General features: G+C 39.9%; 1 protein-coding gene and 1 long non-coding RNA gene across 12 annotated transcripts in view; one reads left to right on the plus strand and one right to left on the minus strand.

The window, feature by feature from the left end:
* The window catches only part of LOC140459674 (uncharacterized), a 52,384-nt gene extending 29,192 nt beyond the window's left edge, over positions 1 to 23,192 (plus strand). Inside the window, exon 3 of the long non-coding RNA XR_011953846.1 lies at positions 22,747 to 23,192. This is a non-coding gene — a long non-coding RNA (uncharacterized lncRNA). The remainder of the gene's footprint in view (positions 1 to 22,746) is intronic.
* The window catches only part of LOC140459669 (cytosolic purine 5'-nucleotidase-like), a 131,015-nt gene that overhangs the window by 27,860 nt on the left and 77,142 nt on the right, over positions 1 to 26,013 (minus strand). For 3 of the 11 annotated variants that reach the window (XR_011953844.1, XM_072554016.1, XM_072554023.1), the window contains exons 1-7: positions 23,994 to 24,599; positions 18,228 to 18,301; positions 17,590 to 17,707; positions 11,115 to 11,210; positions 5,169 to 5,260; positions 3,048 to 3,105; positions 571 to 664 (exon numbers count right to left, since the gene is read on the minus strand). Coding sequence is in view for 10 of the 11 variants with exons in the window: in XM_072554016.1 (XP_072410117.1) it covers positions 571 to 664; positions 3,048 to 3,105; positions 5,169 to 5,260; positions 11,115 to 11,210; positions 17,590 to 17,707; positions 18,228 to 18,301; positions 23,994 to 24,127 (666 nt within the window). In the remaining variant the exon portion in view is untranslated. Of the gene's footprint in view, positions 1 to 570; positions 665 to 3,047; positions 3,106 to 5,168; positions 5,261 to 11,114; positions 11,211 to 17,589; positions 17,708 to 18,227; positions 18,302 to 23,420; positions 23,437 to 23,583; positions 23,841 to 23,993; positions 24,606 to 26,013 lie in introns of those variants that run through there. The other 8 variants (XM_072554020.1, XM_072554015.1, XM_072554018.1 and 5 more) reach the window with 6 other exon arrangements.

The following is a 26,013-nucleotide window of genomic DNA, read 5'->3' on the forward strand; positions in this document are numbered from 1 at the left end:
ATGAGCCCTTAATAAAGGAATGTTTCCAAATTGTGGCATGTTTCTACCATTAATCATCAATAGGGGGCACTATGTCCTAGAATGATTTGACAAGGAAGAAATGCTAACAGTGGTTTCTTCCTTGGACAGATAATTGTGGGGAATAAAGAGACAGACACAAACAAAGAGACAAAAGTGGATCGATAAAGAAACATACAAGAGAGCGGGGACCGTGAGGGAGGGGAATACCTCCAAAGCTCTATCAGGTACATTTATGGTATGAAATAGACATAGATAGTTCATGAATGGTGCAGAATCTGCATTAGAAGTAAATACAAAGTTATAGAGAAAAGCAAATGGACACAGAACCAACAACAGAGAAATAGTGTGAAAATCTTAACATAAAGAGAATGAGAGAGAGAACAAGAAAGGGATTTCAGTCATCCTTAGCTCACAAAACTGGGAGTTGAGCTCAGGAATCTCAATTGTTGTTGAAAGTATGACTAAGACTGTAAACATTCTTATTGTGTAACAACAACAGCATCAGTACAACTGCCCAAACACACATGAATATGAATTTGAAAACCCTACAGAATCATGAATGAAATCCACTGTGTCTCGCACATCCTGGAACATGTTCCGATATGATATGAAGAGGTCACCACGTTTAAAGCCAGTCTCACAGCTAGATAGGAACAAAGCAAAGCATTAGAGTCAATGTCATAGTTCTATGAGGTATATTCTTTTTCACTGGTTGTCCTTTCCAATATTTACCACAAAACCATATTGAACTCCTCATTTCCTGACCATTAAACTAATTTCCACAACTGCAATTTATACGAGTTCTCACAACAAAGTCAATAGCTTCAGAGTCTGCATAGGCCTTACACAGAGTTGAAGAATGAATGAAGGTGATTAAAAATGCAGGGAAGGTTTTTTTCAGAATGGGTGAAGCAAAGTATCTGGAGATGGGGATCAACAGTGGGGGAACCCAGTGGATCAAAGCTCCGCCAACAGTGTGTCAGATGTCGGGAACACACACATTAGAAATGAAGAAGGAACAGGTCCAAGCAATGATATCAGACTTGTGAAAATTTCAGAGTCAGAAAGCATGGAAGGTTTAGAGAGACTTGTCAATAAAGTGCAGGATTGATATCACTTTAAGGAATGGAAAGTCAGTAAAAGTCATTGGAATTAGTAGTTGTTTCTACAGAGTGGAGTTTGAGACACTGGCCTCAAGGTGATAAACGTACAAATTAGATTGGAAGCTGGCAGTCTTTGCTACAAGATCAGCTTGGGGTAGAATTCCAAGGCCGAGCACTCGAAACTTAAGTTTGCAGAAGCACTCATAGAACAAAATAGAATTGAGAGCCAGGATGTGAAATTGGATAATTTTAGTTTGTATTGAATTGTATCATAAAAATTGAACGGCATAATAACAATTTTGGATTTCAGGGTCACTGGAAAAGGAGAGCTGTTGATTAACATCTGTGAGTGATTTTTGATAATGTCAGTGAGGAACAAGGCACAGCATAGAAGCAGATGAATATTCAACCAGATCTGCAGTAAAGGAATGAGAGAGAGCTTGCAATTCTTCAAACAACAGGTGTCCACTGTTCGCCTCTTGAGATTTTCTGAATGGGTGTGATTTGGGGGCTATGTTTTCATTCTCACCAACTCATTTTAGGTAATGTTGTCATAAAGTAATACATTCTGTATTTATGTTGACAAATGGGGTATTTGGACTGATATAGAAGCTGAATTAGAATAATTCATCAATCTTCTCAATAATCATCAACTCATTGTGAAATTTATAGCTATAAAACACAAGGACAGCAGTAATTTCCTGGACAGCAGAATGTTTAAATTGGTCCAAGACCACAGACATCAGTTAAGAAATGTTTTTAAAGATACTTGACATATTTCTACGTGAGAATCCATCAGCCTGAGCACACCATCCACAGACTGATAAGGTCAAATCAAAGGCATTTTCACCGCATATGCACAAAACTGCCACAAATGAGGCAGTTCCATCTTCACTCATTGGATCTCAGATCTCAATTTTACTCTTAAGTTTAACAATTGACAATGTTTAGTACAGTCAGATTTGTAACAAATGTTTTGAAGCTCCTGACCTTATGCAACCTTAAACTTGCTGTTCCACATTTATTTGCAAGAAATTCATTTCCCAAGTGATTTGAAGTTTTTTGAATCTGAGTTCAGAGAGTATTCGTTTGCTGGCAGATTTGAAACTGTTCTGTCTCCTTACCACCACACCTTCTCACAGTCTCTTTCTTCCTCCTTCAACTTTTTGCAGGCTCCTTCTCTCCTCGCCAACGCCTTCCTCCTCTCACTTACACCTTTTGTAGTCTCCTTCTTCCACGCTCCCCAAAACTTATGCTCCCTCTCCCAAGCCTCCTGCTACCACCTTCTCTGATCCCATGCTCTCCTCTGACACCCTCACCCAGAATTCAGCTGACAGAAGTCCTAAGTGTGGCAAAAGGCCTTGTAACCCAGCGTACGGTGGCTCTCAGCAGTTCCCCCACTGGTTCCAGTGCCTAATTCCCCCACTCCCAAACTTTGGCCCACCTCACAATCCCTCAGACCTCAGACTCCAGCCCTCAGCTTCTGGAAAAAGGCAGTTTCCTAGTAACGCCTTCAGCACTAATTTTCCCAGCTGTTTGCTTGCCAATTTTAGATTGATTTTCTCTTGTGTTTGTAGCTGATAAGTTGGCATTGCAAAAGAGTTGCTCTTCAACTTTTTTCTCTTCTCTGACTGGTCACACTTAAGTAAATTCTTCTGGACATTTTGTGTGTTGATTCAATCCTATTGCAGGGAGGGAAACAAGGAGGGAAACAAAGGTATTTAAACATAGATCTAAGGGCAATTTCAATCCCTACTGTGACTATGGATTCATGTTTGGGTCCTGCAAATCAAGTAAAATACACAACGTTGAAGAACATTTCTGCAGGGAAAGTAATCATCTGGAATTCCATCAGGGATCAGTTTCAAGTCAAAAAATGAAAAATATGGACAACATTGCACACATGTTCAGCTGTACTGTTACCTGGTGTATTTGGCACACTTGATGAAGAAATCCACTAAACAGGCATACAGATAGGTTTCTGAAACAGAAGAAGTCCATTATGAGGCAATGTAATAATTCCACCGAACTCAGCTAATAATATTTTTTTGGCCAGGATGCCCTCAGAACTTGTCTGCTCTTCTTCATCTCGTGCTATGGGACTTTTTAGATAACCCTGGAAGAACGGATAGGGCCTTATATTTATGATTCATTTAAAATACCACAATTCAAACATCACAGCATCTCCTCTGTACTGCACTGGAGCGTATGGATTGGGGTTTGGATCCAATGGTTTGTATGACTGGTATCATACAGCGACAGCAGACACTGCTGTTCGGTGATACTGCAAGCAAAAGACTCATTAGAATGTGGAATTTAATGCAACTGACTCCCTTTAATGGGGAAAGTTGAATGGCTGCCTCAGTTTTGTTATGGACCAGGCCAGACCCCCTCAAAGCATTTCAACCACATAGTTTTAAACAAAACAGAATTTATTTACAAGATTACCAAATGAAACACAAACTAAAGTGAACCAAATATAGAACATAGAACATAGAACGTAGAACATTACAGCGCAGTACAGGCCCTTCGGCCCTTGATGTTGCGCCGCTCTGTCATACTAATCTGGAGCCCATTCCACATACACTATTCCATGTATGTCCATTTGCCTGTCCAATGTCGACTTAAATGCACTTAAACTTGGCAAATCTACTACCGATGCAGGCAAAGCATTCCATACCCTTACTACTCTCTGAGTAAAGAAACAACCTCTGATATCTGTCTTATACCTATCCCACCTGACTTTAAAGTTGTGTCCTCTTGTGTTTACCGTCCCCATACTTGGAAAAAGGCTCTCCCTGTCCACCCTATCTAACCCTCTGATTATCTTGGATGTCTCTATTAAGTCACCTCTCAACCTTCTTCTCTCCAACGAGAGGCCCTCAGCCTTTCCTCGTAAGACATTCTTTCCATACCAGGCAACATCCTAGTAAATCTCCTCTGCACCTTTTCCAAAGCTTCCACATCCTTCTTATAATGCAGTGACCAGAACTGTACACAATACTCCAAGTGTGGCTGTACCAGAGCTTTGCACAGCTGCAGCATAACCTCCTTGTTCTGGAACTCAATCCCTCTATTAATAAAGGCCAAAACACTGTATGCCTTCTTAACAACCCTGTCAATCTGGGTGGCAAATTTCAGGGATCTGTGTACGTGGACAACGAGATCTCTCTGCTCATCTGCACTCCCAAGAATCCTACCATAAGCCCAGGACTTTGCATTCCGATTACTCCGGCCAAAGTGTATCACCTCACACTTGTCCACATTAAACTTCATTTGCCATCTCTCAGCCCTCTCACCTCTCAGAAGAACTTAACCTCTCTGAAATAGGTTAATGATGCTGTTCCAAATTCGTGCAACAATCTCCAAAAACACTCCTTGTCACAAAAGGTAAAATTAAATACAGGTCTGACAGGAGAGATGTCAGAGAGAGGGAGGATCAGTGTGGACCTGCTTATGTGTGTCCAGCAGCTTCACAACTGACTGCTTGCTAAAACCAAACCAAACCAGAGAAAAGCTGAGCTGGGAGAACTGGTCACTACCCTTTCATTGTACATCCCCTTTCAAAGTTTTTTTTAAACTTGAAAGCCTTTTGGCTGAAGCAGTATCTATTAGCTATAACCAAGTTGGCCCTAAAACCCATGTAAGCCAGACCTCTCAGCAACTCTGCATTTATGACCCCTCTGAAAGAAACAAAGGACAACATAATCTTGTTAAAGGCGTAGCATCATCACAAAGGAATACCACACAGAACCAGTATAAAGATATTAACTGTCCTCAAAACTTCAGTACAACACTGATCTGTGGAGCTGAAACTCTAATACACACAATAGAGAAAGTACACTTCAAAATGAACTGTAGCTGTCGACCAACATATTGAAAATTATTTTTTCATCAATGGTGACAACTGTCTGCCCCTGAATGTGGCAGAGATACCTTCTGACAGGCTCAACCCAACAGGTTACATCCTGTTAGCTGCTACTGCTAAAGAATGTTGTAATTTGAAGCATGTTAAAATCAGTTATAGGAAATATTTCAACCTACCAGCAAGGTGAAAGAGGGTGTTGAGAATGTAAAAGCGTTTCGTGTCATCTCTTTGGATAAATTTGTTGGAGTACTGCTCAAGAATCTCTGCTCTGGAGGTGAAGAATGATGAAAATAGGAGGGGTTACAGGAAATGTTTGGATTGAGATCTTTCAGCAATGCAATACAATACAACACAACATGATATACTCAATGCAACATATTCATAGAATTGAATTCAACACAACTGAGTCATATTCATCTGATTCTTACTACAATAAAAATGGAAGAAGGTGTAATAACATTTTCATGAGGAGATGTGGCACAGCGGACAGAAACAGACCAGAAGGTAATTATGTCTGTTGACAATGGTGTAAACTTGGAAATGTTTCTTTGAATTCATTCAGGAGATGAGGGAGTCACTGGCTAGGCAGCATTTATTACCCATCCCTAATTGCCCAAACACCAGTTCAGAGTCAACCACATTGTTTGGGTCTGGAGTCACATGTCGGCCAGACCAGGTGGGCAAACTTCCTTCCCTAAACGACATCAGTGAAAGAGATGGGTTTTTCTGACAATTGGCAATGGATTGTAGTAATCATAAGATTCTTAATTCCAGATATTTACTTAATTCAAATTCCACCATATGTCATGGCAGGATTCGAACTCAGGTCACGTGAACATTGTCGGGATCTCTGTATTAACAGTCCAGCGATAATACCACTAAACCATCGACTCCCCTTACAGCTGATCAGCCATTCATTATACATCCTATCTGACATTCCTGTCCATCAACTTCAGTGAAAAGTATACATTACAATTAATTTGAAGCTCTTTTCAACCAACTGCTGTGTGACAAGTGAAGAAAGAATCGAACTCTGAATTCATTTTGTGATGACTTGACACAGAAATATACTATGAAGATTAGACTGTAGCGTGTGTAAAATTCTCATCTCAGGCTTGCAGCAACATTCGACAAAGTGAGAGAATGACTGCAGTGACTAATCTCTTTCATACTTCTTGGAAAATTATGTTTCAATCCGATTTTAGAATGAAATTCAACACGGTTTGTGAATTTCCTTTGAAGTGCCTTTCTCAGCATTCTGCTATGTGAACAACTGGTGGGACAACACTCTCTGTTTACCAGTTGTTTGTTATGTCAGTCACTGCACTTCAACAATAGCTGTTGCCTTATCATCAAGGATTTGGGATGTAGCGTAAACAGACATAAATAAACAAGTGTTATAGACACTCCGACAATCATCAGATCATAAGAAATAGGATCATAAGTAGATCATATTACCCTTTAAACCTGCATTCAATACATTCATGGCTCATTTGATTGAGGCCTTACCTCTACTTCCTAATCTACACCCTCGGAGCCCTTCAACCCCTAGCAGTTAATCCAAAACTGAGCAATGACCCTGGAGATTGATATCAAAGTTTCTCTTTCATTTCATTTTGCTTTTTCTCACATCTCCTTCAAACTTTGGACGTTATCCTCCTTCAGATGATGCTTAGCAAGTAAACTGCTCCTCGGTTGCCAGACCTATCAGTGTGGTACTGGAAGTGGCTTGTACGTGAAAGAAGCATTTTGAAACATCCCCATTTGAAGTAGCCCTGATATGGCTGTTGTAATGTTTTCTTTTGTATCACTGATTGTGCAAACTTGCCAATAACTCTTGACACACAGGTTTTTGATGCTTCAGTTCAGAGGATGCTGATGACAGCAATGACAGTACATTAACACATTCAGTCCAGCTATCGCTGCATGAATTTTTAAAAAGAGCACTGCAAGCTGTACAAGATAGTCCGTAATGATGAACATTATAGTCCCAACTGGGAAGTCACAGGCTGTGTTGCACCCTGTTTTTACAACTTGCTGGCACACACCCTGCATGCCCACTTCATCGACATCCATATTATGCACCTGCGTCAATAAACCTCTCTCAATCTTACTACTCAGAACACTCAAAGTAGGACTAGATTCTTTCATTCCTCTTTATCATTAAATAAGATCATGATTGATATTCTATCTCATCTCCACTTTCCTGCCAGATCCCATTATCCTTTTTTGCCCCTTTCATGTTCAAAACTTCATTTACCACAATCTTGAATGGACTCAATGTCTGAGCTATCCACAGCAGCCTGAGGGGCAGAATGGAAATTAAATTGTTGTCAAGTTGAAAAAGACTCTGAAGTGGGTATGATAAAGGTTAATTCATAGATCTGAGATAACAGACAATTATCAAATGGTTTCCCACCTGTAATGAGTAAATAGTAGCTTGTAAATTAAATGCAGGGGCAGTGCAATTGAAATCTGACTGTCACACAAAGGCCACTGACATGTAACACAAACTTCTGTCATTCACCTTTGAAAAAGTGTTGTTCAGTAAGCTGCTAAATAAGATCAGAGCCCATGGTGTTAGGGGCAAGGTACCGACATGGAGAGAGGACTGGCTGCTTGGCAGAAATCAGAGAGTGGGGATAAACAGGATTTTCTTAGCATGGCAGACAGCGACGAATGGAGTTCCACAGGGGTGACTGCTGGAACCAAAATTAGTCATGCAAATACTAATGATCTGGATGAAGGCAGAAAGGGCATTATTGCTCAGTTTGCAGATGGCACAAAAATAGGCAGAGGGACAATAAGTGTTGAGACAGGGAGGCTGCAGAAGGACTTTGATAGGCTAGGAGAGTGATAAGAAATGGTGGCAGATGGAATACAATGTGGGAAAGGATGAAGTTATGCACTTTGATAGGAACAATAGAGGCGTAGACTATTTTCTAAATCAGGAAAAGCTTCAGAAATCCAAAGTCCAAAGGGATTTGGGAATCCTCATTCAGGATTCTCTGAAGGTTAACCTGCAGGTTCAGTTGACAATTTGGAAGGCAGATGCAATGCTAGCATTCACTTTGAGTGGGCTAGAATACGAGAAGCAGAGATGTACTGCTGAGGTTGTATAAGGCTCTTGACAGACCACACTTGGAATATTGTGAAAGGTTGTGGATCTCAAATGTAAGGAGGGATGTGCTGTCCTTAGAGAGGTCGAGAGGAGGTTCTCAAAAATGAATCCTGGGATGAAAAGCTTATCTTCTGAGGAGTAGTTCAGGACTCTGTATTCAAAGGAGTTGAAATGGATGAGGGAACATCTCTTTGAAACTTACAGAATACTGAAAGGCTTCAATAGAGTGGATGTGGGGGACATATTTTCACAAGTAGGAAAAACGAAGATCCAAGGACACAGCATCAGAGTGAAGGGATGGCATTTTAGAACTAAGATGAGGAGGAATTTGTTCCGCCAAAGGGTGGTGAATCTGTGTAACTCATTTCTGAAGGCTGTGAAAGAAAATGGGATTGAAAAACGTGAGCCATGGTCAAAGGCAGAGCAAATTCATTGGGCTGAATGGCCTAATTCTACTCCTATATCTGATGGTTTTCTAAAGTCTCTTCAATGTTTAATGGTGGAGACATGCTTTACTTCCTTTATCAGAAACCGTATCAGTGATATTTCTGTCTCCTTACAGCATCTCATGCACTCTTTCAAAACCTCCTCTCCTGCATGTTTACTTTCTACTAATTTTTAACGGATCTTTGCAGTATTTCCAGATGAAGGCTATTTGCATTACCTGACCAATTTTAAAAGATCCCAAAGTGATGAGGCTCTGGCTGAAAATGACCAAATGCAGCAGGGCTTTGCTTTGCATCACATTTTGTTCCATTCTTTCCTGTTAACCTTTGTGAATTCTTTTGATCTCTATTTATTTTGAAAACTTTCAATGGCACAAGAAAGGTTTATGACCACTGGGTGGAACAGAAGTGGACAAGGCTTATCTATGTTGCAATACAGTTCACTTAAACCACAGCTATGCAAGGAATCTAAGGCCTAGAGCTTAAGAACCAGCTATTTATACCGAAGGATTAAAGTCTAAATGTCATCAGAAACTTCTGTTTGGTAAAGAGAACTTGGGATTTGCAAATGAACCAACTGATTTGAAAAAGAATACATTGGGCAGGGGGTAGGTAACTTGTGGGGAGCATATTCCACCTGTCAGAAACCAAATAGGATCACAATTAAAATTGCCCAGTAATTTCCTGAGTGCTGATTAATCACAAATTCAACTAGCTCAAATGCAAGTAAAATGTTCAAAGATGGTGAAATTCTTATTTTGCACTTTTGTAATTCAGTGTCCTAAACAGGACGCCACAATTTATCATCTGACTATTCCTGAGGAAAACTGGACTGGGGTAAGGAAATCCAAGAGTTCAGTTTTTAAACCTCCTCATGTTCAATCTGCTCAGAATTCGCTTACAGAAATCTTATCCCACCCTCTCCAGTTTTTGGAAACTGTCCCTTCAACCTCAACAAAAACCTTGCAACCAAAGGATAAGAGCAGAAGTGCAGGGAATGTTCAGGAAACAATTGAGCATAATGTGAAACACGAGAGAGTTTTTTTGGTTGAGAAAAAAAGAGCGCTATCAGGAGGTTGTGAAAGGTAACATGATCGGAACAGTTGCAACAATACACATGAAATGGGAGGAAGGAGGCAGGATGTTTGGCCATGTAGTTAAGTTGAAAATCAGTGGGATTCAGCCCAGAAACACAGAAAAAGAAGTTGAGAAAGGGAAGAAAAATGTTAAAGACAGACTTGTGAAGGAAGAAAGGAATTTGTAAGTGAAATTGATCACTAATTGCAGTTCTGGGGCAAGCAGGACATGACACTGACACAATTATCAATATATTGAAAGAAAGATTTTTGGAAGAGCCCTGAGTAGAACTGGAGCAAAGAATGTTTCATATGCACCAAAGGCAGAGCAAGGACACATGTCGTTAGACACAGCAACAACTTTTCATTTTAGGAAGTATTGCATGTTAAATAAAAGAACAATGTCAATCACCCAGAGGATGGTGGCAGTGGATCAGCCTCCAAGGAAAAGCAGAGAACTCTTCGCTTGTCCACACAGGTAGAGAGATTGGTAGAAGCATTCCACAGTAAAGGGGAAACAGTGCTCCCTCAATTTTAACCTCTTATTTCATTAAAAAATATATTTTTTTAAATTTCAAACTTTGATATGCACTCTGAAACATATATCAAGCATATTATTTCAATGTGAAAGTTATGCAAATCCAATTAATTGTTAAGTAAACTATGAAGCAAATCCACCATATCTTTGGCTGCCTGCGTATGCAGTAAATCATGTCCCACTTCAGACTCAATTTCTGCATTGTCTCAGAAGCTCCCTTCCATAAACAAATAATGTTATGAATGTTCAGAATACAGGGATTGATTGAACTGAAATATTTATTCCTTTTGACCTTCTACTATTTAGATAACAGAAAAGGCAGCCATGTCCAAAAAGCAGTTACGTGTTTAAAGTTGAAAATCTAACATTGCAACATTTGATTCTCGGTAACATACATTCTTTCAAGTTTTGCAACACTGAATATCTCGCATCAACATTTCTGTGAAAGCACTCCATGGTTGGACAGACAGCTTCATGTTTCTGGGACAGCACTCAACCATCTGCACAGCTCAGTTGACATAGAACAATAATGAGCTCCTGCTGTCACGCACAGCCTGACTCCACATTTTCAGATCTTGCATCCCCCTTCAATCCTACAGACTGCTGGTCAACCTCACATTCCTTCATATAGGTTTCCCTTGAGTATAATCTTTTGAGTACTGCAGCACCTCTGCTATGGCATCTGTGTTAACCAGTTTCTTTCATGTTTGTACATAGTGGTCATGAGCGGCAAATGGTTCTTCCAAATCTCTGCAGTTAGCAAATATTGTGTGTTGACCCCATCTGTTGCAGCAGGTACCCAGAGGAATATCTCTCTATTTTCGAAATATGAAGCCATTTTTCAGGAGTCGACACTTCGTTGGACTGAGTCTTTGCTTGGGAATTAAAACCCCGACCCACTTACAATACTGCTACAGATGAATTTAAACAGCCTGACATACCCCTTAAGGAACCTGAAGCCATGAGCACACACCAAGATGTTGCCATGAGAGTCCACTTTCAGAAGGTTTCCATGTAGAGTATCAATCATGAGCCCTCTGTAAAATTAAAGTATCACGGTTAAAATGGAGATTTGCCACAGGATGCTAATATACGAACACAGAAAAGGTAAACATTTACACCAAAATTAGAAGCTAATTGAGGATCTGATCACATTTTTAGGTTAATCTATTTTCCTCTTTGTATCCCATGACCATTTTTCAAATTGTATGGTTCCAAATATTAACTCAATCTCCAAAGATTTCACATTCTACTTTGAGAGAGCACTTTGGACAAACACTTAGTCAGTTACCTGGAGGAACAATAAATGTTTTCTGATTCTCTTTTAAATTTACAACAGCATACAGTCAAAATGGTTCAGGGAATGTTTTGAGGTTTCACGTATTAACAGACCCCATGCAAATAAATTATCAAACTGATTGAATAGCAGTGCCTCAAAACTATGGCCATTTAAATCAGATGCAGACTGTGGAGCAGGGATACAAAGCCAAGGCAAGGTTCTCAGGCAGGGCTAAGTTCTACGTAAGTGTCGAAGAAGGGCTGAAGGCAGACACGACGTCAGATGCTGGCCTTGCAAGACTGCATGGAAAGTGGGCCAGATGCTGAGGCTGAATTGAACTTCAAATCAGAGTCAGTTTTTTTTGCAGTATGTCATGACAGACCCCATGAATGTATTTCTTTGTTGATCACATTTTCACACTGAGAATCTGACAATAGGTAAAAATATAATTGTAGAGGAGTATATAACACCTTCATGCATTCTGTCATGAATGTGCTGTTGCAGATACTAAACATGAACTTCTTGCCTTACAAGATGGGAGATTCATGCTAGACACACATTCACATAAGAACATGTGACACATGAACGTGAAATACATATACATTCCATATAACCATATCCAATGTCAAATGGATCTTGTTGTCTTTTCTACACTGAATCTGGTCTTATCACTTTACAATGTCAATGACATCCTTCAAGAAAGCAATATAAAGCCTCTTCTTTGGCTTTTGTGATTAATATTCTTAATATTTGATCTCATGTGCAACTAGGATTGGCATCAATTATTTATCCATGACTATCAGGAAATAAGGCACAAACATCACTTGGTTAAACATGCAATTCAGAAAAGTAGGCTTATAAGCAATGGCATTTGTATCACGTGTCCTCAGATCTTTGTTTGCATGGCTATAGACTAACAGATAAGAGAAAGGATCACGTTGGACATGGATCTGATACTGAGGTTACACTTGAATAGATACATAAGGCTGTACCCAGGAATCATGATTTGACCTCCGCTTTGAAAGAAGGATATCCTCTTAAAATGGGCTCATTGTGTTCCTATTCTGGGAGCTTGTGTCACAGTAATGAACTCATCAACGTATCTGTCATCCAATTTGCTGATATTCTGCCCAAAATTATTCACTTCTGCAAGACTAAGAACAGACCACAGATGAACTCATGGAAAACACTTTGAAAGCAGGCATTGCTGAATGTATCTGTTAAGAACTGTAGGCAACAGCCAAATTAGCAGAATACCATCTGGAGAACTGTGCCCATGTGACAAAAAAAACCTGATGTTAAGATACTTTAATGGGTTAATACAGCTTTCACATGCCTTTAACTCGTTGCAGATATGCTGCAATTAAGACTGAGGAGGACAGTCCCATAGTAAGGCTCTTTACAAACACTTCATACAACTCCACCACAACTCAACTCCGTGGGTCTTTCAAGTGCTGTGTTGCTCATCATTTTTACATTAAAGGAACCAAATATTGATTCTTCCCTCAATTGTCACCTAATGGAAAGCACTCTTGCCTATGAATTGGAAGGTACTGAGTTCCTGTCCACACCAGCATGTTAAGCACAAAATACTATGCTCAGACAATACAGAAGTACAGTTCTACACTTCTGGAGGTGCTATTTTTAGATAAGACATTTAATCAAGGTCCGGTTTGCATAAAGTATCCTGTGAATGGAGTCCCAGTGAATGTACAGTCCTCAATCAACATCACGAATAACAGATCATCTGATTGTCATCACACAGACATGTACAGTAGCTTGTTGTGTACTGCTTAGTTGTCGCATTTCCTAAGCGACAATACTGACTTCAGTTTTAAGATTTCTTTTTGCTCTGAAGTGCTTTGGGATGTTGCAAATCCATAAAATGTGCTATGTTCATGCCAATCTTTCTTTTTCAATGAAAAAAAACTCAGATTCTACCATCTATCTTTGAATTTCGACTTTTAAGTTCTGAAGCCAACAATGCCACACTTTTTGATTGTCTTTCTCATCAACATAGTTTTTGTCATAAAGAGAGAGCTGAATACACCATCTTTTAAAATAACCTTTTTGATTGACAATCAAAGATCACTAAGATGCAATTAACTTCTTGGTTCTCATTGTTCACAAATCAACAGTAGCAGGATAGCATGTTTCCAGGCGGATTTAAAATTGAGGCAGACTGAGAATGCAGAAAAAAGCAAGGATAACTTAGGACATATGACTTACAACATCTCTAATAAGGAAGTTAGCATTAAGGCACTTTACCTGAATGCTCGTAGCATTCATAACAAAGCCGATGAATTAATGGCACAGATAATAGTGAATGATTATGATGTAGTAGGCATCACAGAGACTTGGTTACAGGGGGGTCAGGACTGGCAGTTAAACCTCCATGGTTTTTCGACTTATCGAAAAGACAGAGAGGTGGGCAGAGGGGGTGGGGTTGCCTTGTTAGTTAAGAACAAAATTAAATCGATGGTATTGAATGACATAGCGTCGGATGATGTGGAGTCTGTGTGGGTGGAATTGAGGAACCACAAAGGCAAAAAAACCATAATTGGAGTTGTGTACAGACCTCCTAACAGTGGTCAGGACCAGGGACGCAACATGTACCGGGAAATAGAGAAGGCATGTCAGAAAGGCAAGGTTACATTGATCATGGGTGACTTCAATATGCAGGTGGACTGGGTAAATAATGTTGCTAGTGGATCTAAAGAAAGGGAATTCATGGAATGCTTACAGGATGGCTTTTTGGAACAGCTTGTCATGGAGCCCACAAGAGAGCAGGCTATTCTGGACCTAGTGCTTTGCAATGAACCAGACTCTATAAAAGATCTTAAAGTAAGGGAACCCTTAGGAAGTAGCGACCATAATATGGTAGAGTTCAGTCTGGAGTTTGAAAGGGAGAAGGCGAAATCTGATGTAATAGTGTTACAGTTGAATAAAGGTAATTATGAGGGCATGAGAGAGGAACTGACTAAAATAGACTGGAAGCAGAGGCTAACCGGGAAGACACTAGAGCAAAAATGGCAGGAGTTTGTAGGTATAATTGAGGACACTGTACAGAGGTTCATTCCCAAGAAAAGAAAGATTAACCGGGGAGGGATTAGACAACCTTGGCTGACAAAGGAAGTCAGGAAATGTATTAAAGAAAGAGAGAGATCCTATAAAGTGGCTAAGAACAGTGGGAAATCAGAAGATTGGGAAGGATACAAAAGCAAACAGAGGATAACAAAGAGTGTAATAAGAAATGAGAGGATCAAATATGAAGGTAGGCTAGCCAGTAATATTAGAAATAATAGTAAAAGTTTCTTTCAGTACATAAGAAACAAACGACAGGCAAAAGTAGACATTGGGCCACTTCAAACTGATGCAGGGAGCCTAGTGATGGGAGATAAGGAAATAGCAGGAGAACTTAACAAGTACTTTGCGTCAGTTTTCACAGTGGAAGACATGAGTAATATCCCAAAAATTAAAGGGTGTCACGGGGCTGAGTTGAGTATGGTTGCCATTACAAAAGAGATAGTGCTAGAAAAGTTAAAAAGTCTTAAAATTGATAAATCTCCTGGCCCCGATGGGATACACCCTAGAGTTCTGAGAGAGGTTGCTGAGGAAATAGCAGAGGCATTGGTTGAGATCTTTCAAGAGTCACTGGAGTCAGGAAAGGTCCCAGATGATTGGAAGATGGCTGTAGTAACCCCCTTGTTCAAGAAAGGATCAAGGCAAAAGATGGAAAATTATAGGCCAATCAGCTTAACCTCGGTTGTTGGTAAAATTCTAGAATCCATCATTAAGGATGAGGTTTCTAAATTCTTGGAAGAGCAGAGTCTGATTAGAACAAGTCAACATGGATTTAGTAAAGGGAGGTCATGCCTGACAAACCTGTTGGAATTTTTTGAAGAGGTAACAAGTAGGTTAGACCAGGGGAACCCAGTGGATGTGGTCTATCTGGACTTTCAAAAGGCCTTTGATAAGGTGCCACACGGGAGACTGCTGAGCAAGGTGAGGGCCCATGGTGTTCGAGGTGAGCTGCTGGGATGGATTGAGGATTGGCTATCTAACAGAAGGCAGAGAGTTGGGATAAAAGGTTCTTTTTCAGAATGGCAGCCGGTGACGAGCGGTGTCCCGCAGGGTTCGGTGCTGGGGCCACAGCTGTTCGCATTATATATTAATGATTTGGATGAGGGAACCGGGGGCATTCTAGCGAAGTTTGCCGATGATACAAAGTTAGGTAGACAGGCAGGTAGTACTGAGGAAGTGGGGAGGCTACAGAAGGATCTAGACAGGTTGGGAGAGTGGTCCAGGAAATGGCTGATGGAATTTAACGTGAGCAAGTGCGAGGTCTTGAACTTTGGCAAAAAGAATATAGGAATGGACTACTTTCTAAATGGTGAGAAACTTAATAAAGCCAAAGCACAAAGGGATCTGGGAGTGCTAGTCGAGGATTCTCTAAAGGTAAACATGCAGGTTGAGTCTGTGATTAAGAAAGCGAATGCAATGTTGTCTCTTATCTCAAGAGGGTTGGAATATAAAAGCAGAGATGTACTACTAAGACTTTATAAAGCTCTGGTTAGGCCCCATTTGGAGTACTGTGTCCAGTTTTGGTCCCCACACCTCAGGAAGGACATACTGGCACTGGAACGTGTCCAGCGGAGATTCACACGGATGATCCCTGGAATGACAGGTCTAGCATATGAGGAACGGCTGAGGATACTGGGATTGTATTCGTTGGAGTTTAGAAGATTAAGGGGAGATCTAATAGAAACGTACAAAATAATACATGGCTTTGAAAAGGTGGATGCTAGAAAATTGTTTCTGTTAGGCGAGGAGACTAGGACCCGTGGACACAGCCTTAGAATTAGAGGGGGTCATTTCAGAACGGAAATGCGGAGACATTTCTTCAGCCAGAGAGTGGTGGGCCTGTGGAATTCATTGCCACGGAGTGCAGTGGAAGCCGGGACGCTAAATGTCTTCAAGGCCGAGATTGATAGGTTCTTGTTGTCTAGAGGAATTAAGGGCTACGGGGAGAACGCTGGCAAGTGGAGCTGAAATGCGCATCAGCCATGATTGAATGGCGGAGTGGACTCGATGGGCCGAATGGCCTTACTTCCACTCCTATGTCTTATGGTCTTATGGTCTAACAGTAGCTGGAGATTTTAAAGTTACATATTTCATCTTCTCGTGTGATCAGTGGAGAAACAGCCACCAGATTGAAATCAGACTTGTTCCCCTTAATAATGGAATTCGCTTAGTTTTCTGCAAATTCAAGTTCATTTGCCATTCCTTATTCTTTGCACCATTTATAGAGTCAGAGTCACAGAGTCCCTGCCGTCCAGACATCCCAATCTATCCCAGTCGCATTACCAGCATTTGATCAATCCTTTCTACTCATCTACTCATTCAGATGTCTTGCGATGTTTTCACTTATTTGGAGAGAGAATAATCAGCACTTTATTTTTATTTCTTCTATTTTTTCTAACCAACCTGTTCAGAGATGTTATTACACACCTCTGGAGCAGGTGGTCCTGAACCTGGGCCTCCTGCTCCAGAGGTAGGGATACTACCATGGCACCATCAGATTCCCCCACAACAATAATGCCTTTTAAATGCTGTAACTATACCTGCCTCCACCATTTCTTCTGGCAGCTCGTACCAGATGGGCACCACCCTCGACATGAAAAATTCTTCAAGTTGGTGTTCCATCTCCTCAGCACAAAACTACCTACCTGAGTCAATTTCATAGCACTGCTCATACCATCCAATCCAATATCACTTACCTGAACATTTGTACTTCTCTCTTATTAAAAAGCTAAAAATATGGAGGATTCTGAAAATTAGAGATTTTTGTCAAGTTTCTTACCTCTCCTGTAAGTATGACACTGCAGGTTAATCTGATGATTCACAGTTGAACATTTCTGTTTTCTAAGTAACTAACAAAAAAAGCAGAACCCTGTCACTGCCCATTCCCCTCATAAAAGACATAACTGGCTAAACCCAAAATGATAAAGCATCTTGTCATCTGATATCATAGTTTCACCCAAAGGAACATACTCAGCTACGTCATATCCTTCCAGGGAATGGGTTCTTGAGTTAGACTATCTCCACAGCCGCAAAAGACGAAATGCTGGCTTTACCTGGTTGGAAAAGTGGGGTCGTATGTGTAAAGAAGCAACTCCTGTGGATATCCCTTTGAAACCAAGTGATTTAACATCAGCTGAAAGCCAAGCTCTTCATACTCAGGAGACCTGTATACTGGACAATAAAAGCATCTTTCAGCATATATACCGCATTATCTTTCAGAGATCATTAGGAAAAATCAGCATGATAGCAATGCAACGATAAACATGATCAAGATGACTAAATTAAATCTCCTTCTTCTATCTATTCTGAATACTCTCCTTCAAACTGTGAGAAGCTCATATATACTCAAGCCAAAGAACATGCAATTATTTCAAAGCATTTTGAGCATGTAACATTGAGAACAGACTGAAGAAGGGTTCCTGGATTCAAAACATTAACTCTGATTTTCTCTCTTCAGATGCTGCCAGACTTGCTGAGTTTCTCCAATACTTTTTGTTTTTGATTTTTTTTTTTGTTTTCCTGACTGAGATCAATTATTGTGCCTTCAGCTCTGGTTGGAATTTATTCACTCTGCACAGCTGGGCTTTGCATCTCACTTCTTCTCCTCTGCAAACTTCATTGCTGTTATTGGGTCTGCCTTCAAACTATACCCTGTCATTTAACTGATAACATGAACAAGAAATTTCCTTACCTGCCAGAGAGTAGTCCATGTCAAATCCGAAACATTTAATCTTTTCAAGCGCCAAGCTCCTGTTCACAAACACCCTGCAGACCAAACACAAAAACATCCTATTGTGAGTTCCTCACAAAAATAGAAATTAGAGACAAAATTCGGTCAATTTTGTTGTATGCCCTGCCACCAATGCCTTTGAGGTATACATTTTCCAGGGCTCTCCATAGTTGACTGTGGATGAGAATCACTACCTTCTGGTCAAACTAGAAGAGTCTCTTCTTGTGAATAGTATACATCTCTGCAACTATTTTTTATGTCACAAAGATATAGTATCCATTTATACATAGGTGATTTGGAAGACCTGATCTTAGGTTTAACTTTTTAAAGGATCTTTGTTCTCCTCCCCAGTAGACCTCATTCAATCATTACAGCAGATGTTGCTTATGGCACTCAATCAGTCGTAATTCTTTAAAAATCAGATTCAATATCTTCTTCCAAGTTTGTTTCCAGTCAATTCTCGTTGTCCATTTGTTCATATAATTACATTTACTACAACTCCTTCTACCCTACATTGCCAAGTCCTTGACTTTATAAATAAAGATAATCTGAAAGTTTCGCAATCATCCCCGAAAGTATTTTCTTTGAACACAAAAGACTGATAATTTGTTGGGCGAATGATGGTTACCTTTGACTCTCTTTTGAATGAGGTCTAAGGTTCTCCTCTTATCAGGTTCAGCATTCAGTTCATAACAATTAATAATGTGAGGATGGTTCAAACACTACTGGTTTAGGTATCTGCAGTTTGAGCAGGAGTACAAATGATGCAAGAGCTCTGTTGGTGAACAATTGTACTTTTTTTGCTCAATCTTTCATCGACACCTGTTGTCCCATTCCTAGGCCTGGCAAAATAGATTTTAATGTAATGTGTGACCTATTATTACAGGCACTCTCTGATCATGCTCTTCAACTGATGCCCAATGGATCAGCATGTCGTCCATGTGACACATGACTCTGTGAAGGTCTGACAATCAAGTACAAAATATCACAAATGAATAAATAAACAACTTTGCTTTTGGTATGTTCAGAGAAACTCTTGGCTGTAAGGTGAATTTCACTAATGCCTTGTTGAATTGTGCAAGGTCAAAACAAATTTGAACAGTACAGGAGACCTTGAGAAAGTGTATCAGGTATGAGCAGACAGAGAAAGAGTTAGCTTAGGGTTGATTGACAAAGGCTCAGCTGGCTCAGATTTGACCAGATAAGAGCTTGCAGTAAACAGTGAGGTGCTGGAGGCAAGGGTAGTGGTTTAACGAGGTGAAGAACATCCACTGTGTAATGCCAGATGGCTTAAATTTACTGTTGATGCTCAGTGATTCTAACTGTCACCCAATCAATATAGATGTTGCCTTATTTGGATGCTGCTCCCTGTAAGAAACTATACAATTCCTTAAGAATCTCCAGGGCTCGGAGTAAAGATGAAGAAGGTAGAGCCATTCTGTTGTCTCTGAGTTTTTGCTTCAACTGTTCAGGAAACGGGACGACAATGTGCAGCAACCACGCCCAAACACTTTTCTGTTGGATTGGTGACCAAAGAAATAACAACCATGCTTGGCTCTCGACTTATTTCATTCAGAGATGTGTCATCTTGCTGGGTGCGTCGAAGTATAAGAATTTTGCACCTTTCGTCATTGTAATGAGGTATTCAGGTTTTAATCTTCCTAACTCTTTGAACAAATTGAGATATTGCTTTTCAAAAAAACTCTTTCGTTGTCCTGCTTAACCTCTTCCACATTTTGAATGAGATTGAAGTCAATGCACACTTTACCACTCAGGAATTAAAGTGATGGATTGTGAAGTGTATATAGATAAAAACAAGTCAAGAGGAAGTTGTTAATGGACTGCGTAACATAAAAATAGACAAACAGAAAGGACCAGAAACATTTGCAACACTTAAAAGCCAAATCACTTAAGATGAATGCTCCAATGATGAGCAAAGGGTAACATGTTATAATTTTCCATTCCTCTTCAGAAATATGGTGATTGACAAAGGACGAGAGGATTGTTCAAAAAAGGGAGAGATGAATCTGGTAATTACAGTTAAATGCTCATGGTGGGGAGACTGTTAGATACAATAACTCAGAGAAAAATTAACAGGCATTTGTGCAAATACAGATTGACAAATGAGAGTCAGCATGAACTAGTCGTAGGCAAATTGCACTTGATGAATTTGGTTAAGTTTTTGATGAGATAACTGAGAGGGCAAATATTGGTATACAGTTGATATTGTGCAATTGCAATTTCAAAAGGTATTTGATAAATATTATATGTGAGGCTTATTGCAAAGTTGAAACTCATGGGTGTTTTGGGACAGTAGCAGCATGAATCTCAACCAAAGATTGCACAAAACATTGTAAATACTGTATTTATGTACTGGAGAAATGTATCCAGGTTCACTGTTGTTACTGTGCTGTTTTTGTGATATGCTATAGTTCTCAACAATTATAGGTGACTGTTTTTAAGAATCTGTAAAATAGATATTAACATAAGATCCCATATAGACAACTGACACCTGCTTACAATTTTTCAAATTTGGAAATTCAGTAAATATATTCTTGCTAATCCCAGGATTCAAAAATTTGAATTTCTCACTTTGGTCATGCTCCATAATTCTTGACAATGCATCAATTGTTACTTAAATGAAAATAAAGTGGAAACAAGAGTTTTATTGCTGACAGTAACACATGCAGGTTTGTTTGTTCTCTGCTGTTCCTGATTTCTCACAGAAAGCCAAGCCCATTGCCAACAACAACCTAATCCAAAGTCAAGGGAATTAAATATGCCATTCAGGTGACTAAATGACGTGCAAAGCAACAAGTTTTTCATCCACAACGTACCTAAAACTTTTTGAGATACAATTCTTTTCATTGGGTTCCAATGCACCTTGACCTTTCTACTTGAGTAATTTAAATCTCGGAAACAGTGGGTGTGTCTGCTTCCACCATAGAGCCCAGGCAAAATCAGTGTTTGGGGTCCCAAGTGGAGAGGTTTCTCTTCAATCTGTGCAGAACCATGCGCTGTTAGGCCACCTGCTAAAAACAAACTGGAACTCCAATGTTGTCAAGAAAATGCTCAACCTGGTGGAACAAAGCCAGCATTGAGACCACAGGGAACTATTCGAAAAGAGTCAACACTTACAGGGGGGAAATTACTCTTGCAAAATGGGTTCAAACCACACACACAAAACCTTCCAGTGTGGACATGTTTGTGGTTCAGTACCACTATCTGATTATGTAGCAGACTATCAGCAGCATGATGTATTTCTTGAGTTGTTAGTAATGATTAAAACTCAACTCTGTTGTTGCAGAAAATGCCAAAAAGCTTCAAAGGCATAATTAGTCAAACATTCTTCAAAAATAAGGACTAACAGCCACAATTTCTAACTCAAAATTACAAGCACAGGTGGAAATTATGCAGTTACTTAATCCTATTTGACTTGATTGAAGTATTCCATGAACTTTGACCTGTTAACTGGTAGATTTCATCATCATAGAGCATACCAGCGCACAATCATGGGTCAATCTCTGATAACACAGCAACAACAGCATTTAGTCAGCTGAATGAATGAAACATCCACAGACCACATATCATGTGGTTGGTCCACAAGGGCATGAATTGATAATAAAGAATCAGCATGAACTCACACTGCACGATAATAAAGAACAGTGGTCAACCCAGATGGTCATGGCCTTGATAACAGAATGCTAAGAAGTGGTTAACCCGTTGGCTGCCAGACCACAGTTCATGGACAGAATAGTGTCACTTGGACTTTCAACTGCATCTCAACACTTTGAACTCTCATTAACATGGCTATTAGCATTCTAAACTCTGAGTCAGCATGTTGTGGCCTCAAGTCTTAGAACTGATTGCTGAGCAGAAAACTGAAGCTAACACTTCTGTGCAGCACTGAGGTAGTGCGATGCAATCAAAAATGCCATCTTCTGGCTGAGATATTAAACTGTACATTAACCAATCACTAAGTTCCATTTCAAAAAAACTGGCAGGGGAATCCAAATTCATGTCCTGGCCAATGGTTACCCCTCAACCAGTGCTATTAAAATAGATTCGTGAGTTTGGAGAAGATTTGTAGCTCAGGTTGAGGTTCTGGATGTAAATTTGCTCGCTGAGCAAGAAAGTTCGTTTTCATGGTTCAAAAATGAACCTTCCAGCTCAGCGAGCTAACTTACATTCATCAAAATAGATTTTCCAAATATTATCACATTGTTCTTTGTGGGATCTCTTATGTGAAAATTGACTACAATGCTTCTGACAATACAACAGCAATTACTGATTGAAAAACCTTCATAGGCAATCAAGCTCTTTGGGACAAAAACTGAAATTGCTGGAGAAACTCAGCAAGTCTGGTACCAATTGTGGAGAGAAAGCAGAGTAAATGTTTCTGATCCAGTGACCATTCTTCTGATATTGTGAGGTTGTAAAAGGCACCAATTAAATGCAACTCTTTCATTTTCTTTTGCAGTATAGTACAAGGAAGCTGAACTCAGTCAATTAAAGACAAGGAGACTCAAGGATGAAGCTGAAACTAACTCATCAAAGTTGAAACTTAAAAGTACATGCTACTTATTTTGTGCAACCTCAGAATCAATGCTGTGACTGAGGCGACGCAGCAGACAAAAATAGAAAATGACAAGCGAACTTTTCTGAAGGGTTTCCACTGGGAATCATATGCAAGTTATTCTCTGTAGGAAAGTTTGAGCAACCTCTGCCATTCCTTCCAATTTACAACATGATTTTTAAATACTTTGCTGAAAAGACACTAAAGATCTGCAACATATGGGTCAATTTTCTTTGTTAAAATCAATTTAAACTATGGTGTTAAATTCTCTTCCCCAACTAACAGTGCATTTTGTATTCGTGCAATTGCAAAAGAAGCTGCACAAATACCTACTAGCACACATTGCACTCCCACAGTCAGGTTAACATTGAAACGTTTCTACTTTGGATTTCCATGATTTGAATGAAAGAATGAATATCATTCAGCTTAATTTCTAGTTGACTGACCTTTTTCTACATTTGTCATGGAAGACTCTGTGTGGTATCAGCTGCTCCAGCTACTCAGTGCTAAAAATGATATAAAATAAATTACGAAGCTGTGGCATGTTAAATATCCCAATAAGTAAAATAATGCTTCACCCTCGGGAATGAAGAATTCTGCTGCACTGTAAACCGAGTCCAAAGCCAGTTTTGTATTTTGCTGCACTTTGAATATGGTTCCTTACAATATCGTGACTTTTACAAAAAACAACACAGACACAAACATAGAAGAGGAGTTGATGATTTAACTACTTCCACCTACTTGTGGCGCTGAAGCATTGAGAGCATTACTACATTGCTCAGTCTTTGTATTGAAGCCGAACAGGGTCGTTCGCAGATTTGCGAGTTCGAAGGGTCCAAAGTATTTCAGCGAAGCAAATTATCGAAGGCGTAGGATTTCCACAGAACACTTTTTTTCAATACATCATTTTTTTCAAAAATACGTTATGGTGGCTTCCACTGTCAAAGGTAAGAAAACAGGAGCACATCTATTTCTGCAGAACCGAAGTGGCATGATTCTTGTCAACAGACGACGTTTCCAGCCCACTGAGTTAACCAGACCTAATTGGATTTTGAACACTAGAATATTTGAAGCTATTGGAATTATATCATGACATTTTGCACTTTGAATTTGAATGACTCTGAACAGAACATATTTATGAGCTTTATTACCTGTGATGATAGTCTCGTTTCAAAAATCGATAATCAACCATTTGGCACTCCCGTGTGCTTTGGGCGTTCGTGTGATTCTCCTGACTTGAGTGATGATCGTTCTGCTCTGAGCATTCGCCTGTCACACTCCCCATGCTGAACAAGTTCTTTCTAACTTAGCACGCTTTAAAGTTTCCAGTGTGGCGCCGAGAACTAAACCGGCGAATTCATCCTGTGACCATTCCAACTGAAATTATCCAATAACGTTTCAGTTTTTCATTTCTGATACACTATCAGTTGCGACAGCGTCGAGGCTGCAGTTTATCATTGGAGCTGTGTGCTCACTCTGACAGGGAGCTCGGCACGTTTCAGCAGCTGCTGCAGGAGCTCGAACAAACCTCTGACGATTGTGTGCCAAGTACATGGATCAGCAGTATCTCCGCTGTGCGAACCTTGCCCAAGTCTGGGGAATAACTTGCACAATTGGGCTGGCACTCCAAGGGAACCGAAATCCAGTTTCTGTGCACGTGTTTTCATACTTCCTCACATCAGCAAACATCAGGCACTGAACGTATAATCTGTTCAACACACCATCACGTCATCCTAAAGAGAGAGTGCAGCTATTCCTGCGAAACAGTACGCGATGCTGTGAAAGAATTGGCCAGCGGATGCCGACTAAATAACATCAAAGTTAATTTTCAAAGTATAAACCTTTAACTCTTTATTTTCTTATTGTTCTATCTCTATCCTTTGGTTTCTGTTCTTCAAAATGTCCCCCCCCCCACTTAATTTTCTGAAACTGAGCTGACAATCAGTTTTCTCCCAGAGTCCCTTCATTTTCTGACTCTTGAACCTCGCTGCGTGCCTGTTCATTCAAGTGCCAAATGTCCTGGTTCTGTTGCTACTTTGTAGGCAAGAATGTTTCACCTAAAGGATGCAGAAGGAATAAACCTAATTAAGAGCAGATATTACTGTATGCTGCAAGTTTTGAACCAATACTCTTTCATGTCGGTTCTTTACCTAATCTGGATTTGTTCTTTTCATAACTTAATGGTTTCTGAATGAATGTAGGTCAGATTTTCAACAGCAGAAACAACGCTCTGTACATCAGAATCAAATTACTACCGAAGAACTTTAATCTGTTGAAGTTGCTTGACATGCTGTTGATTTGATCAATGTGTGGATCAAAGGATTAAGTGATTAGATCTGACTCAAAGAATTTGTGCTGAACCTCAAAAGATTAAACTGGACCAGCACGAAAGTAAAGTCAAAGCACTCGTGAAGGTGTCACGACAAACAAATCATATCCTCTCTCGCCCCTCCCGCCAGCTCAGGATAGTCGTCCTCTTTGTTTCTTGTAATTCAATTCCAGCCTAAATATGTAGAACACAGCCCTCTCTCGGGGTGTAAAATTCAAGGTCATTTCAGGGAAATGGGTGAAACAAAGTCCATCAAAAGCTTGACAATTTCCTGTAAGCACAAGAACAGGTTTGTTTGAGCTGTGAAAAACAGTCAAGAGATGGTCAGCAGGCAATGTTCATAGAAATTATATCAGGGATCCATGCTTCATTTTATGTTCAAATAAGATACAGCACCATCCTTGCACATTACTGTCCAATGATGCACTCTTTTGCCCCTGCTAGCATATGAAAACGTGGATTGATCTGTAATTCACATAAGCTAACTAAGATCAACTGAAAAAAAATCCTTATGACAAGTGAGATCCTATGTGCTTAACTATAAAACACAGTCAAATCAGGTTACAGTCTATTTAAAGTTTTAGCTATTTGATAGGATTGTTTAACATTGAACACAAGAACATGGATTTTCCATGGAGACCACTTAATTGGAACATAGAGAACATAGAACATAGAAAAGTACAGCACAGAACAGGCCTTTAGCCCAGATGTTGTGCCAAGATTTAATCCTAATGTAAAATATAGTAACTTAACCTCGGCACCCCTCAACTCACTGCTATCCATGTGCAGGTCCAGCAGTCGCGTAAATGTCCCCAATGACTCTGCTTCCACTACCACAGCTG

This window comes from Chiloscyllium punctatum, chromosome 35 (genome assembly GCF_047496795.1).
Source record: "Chiloscyllium punctatum isolate Juve2018m chromosome 35, sChiPun1.3, whole genome shotgun sequence".
NCBI classification, from domain to species: domain Eukaryota; kingdom Metazoa; phylum Chordata; class Chondrichthyes; order Orectolobiformes; family Hemiscylliidae; genus Chiloscyllium; species Chiloscyllium punctatum.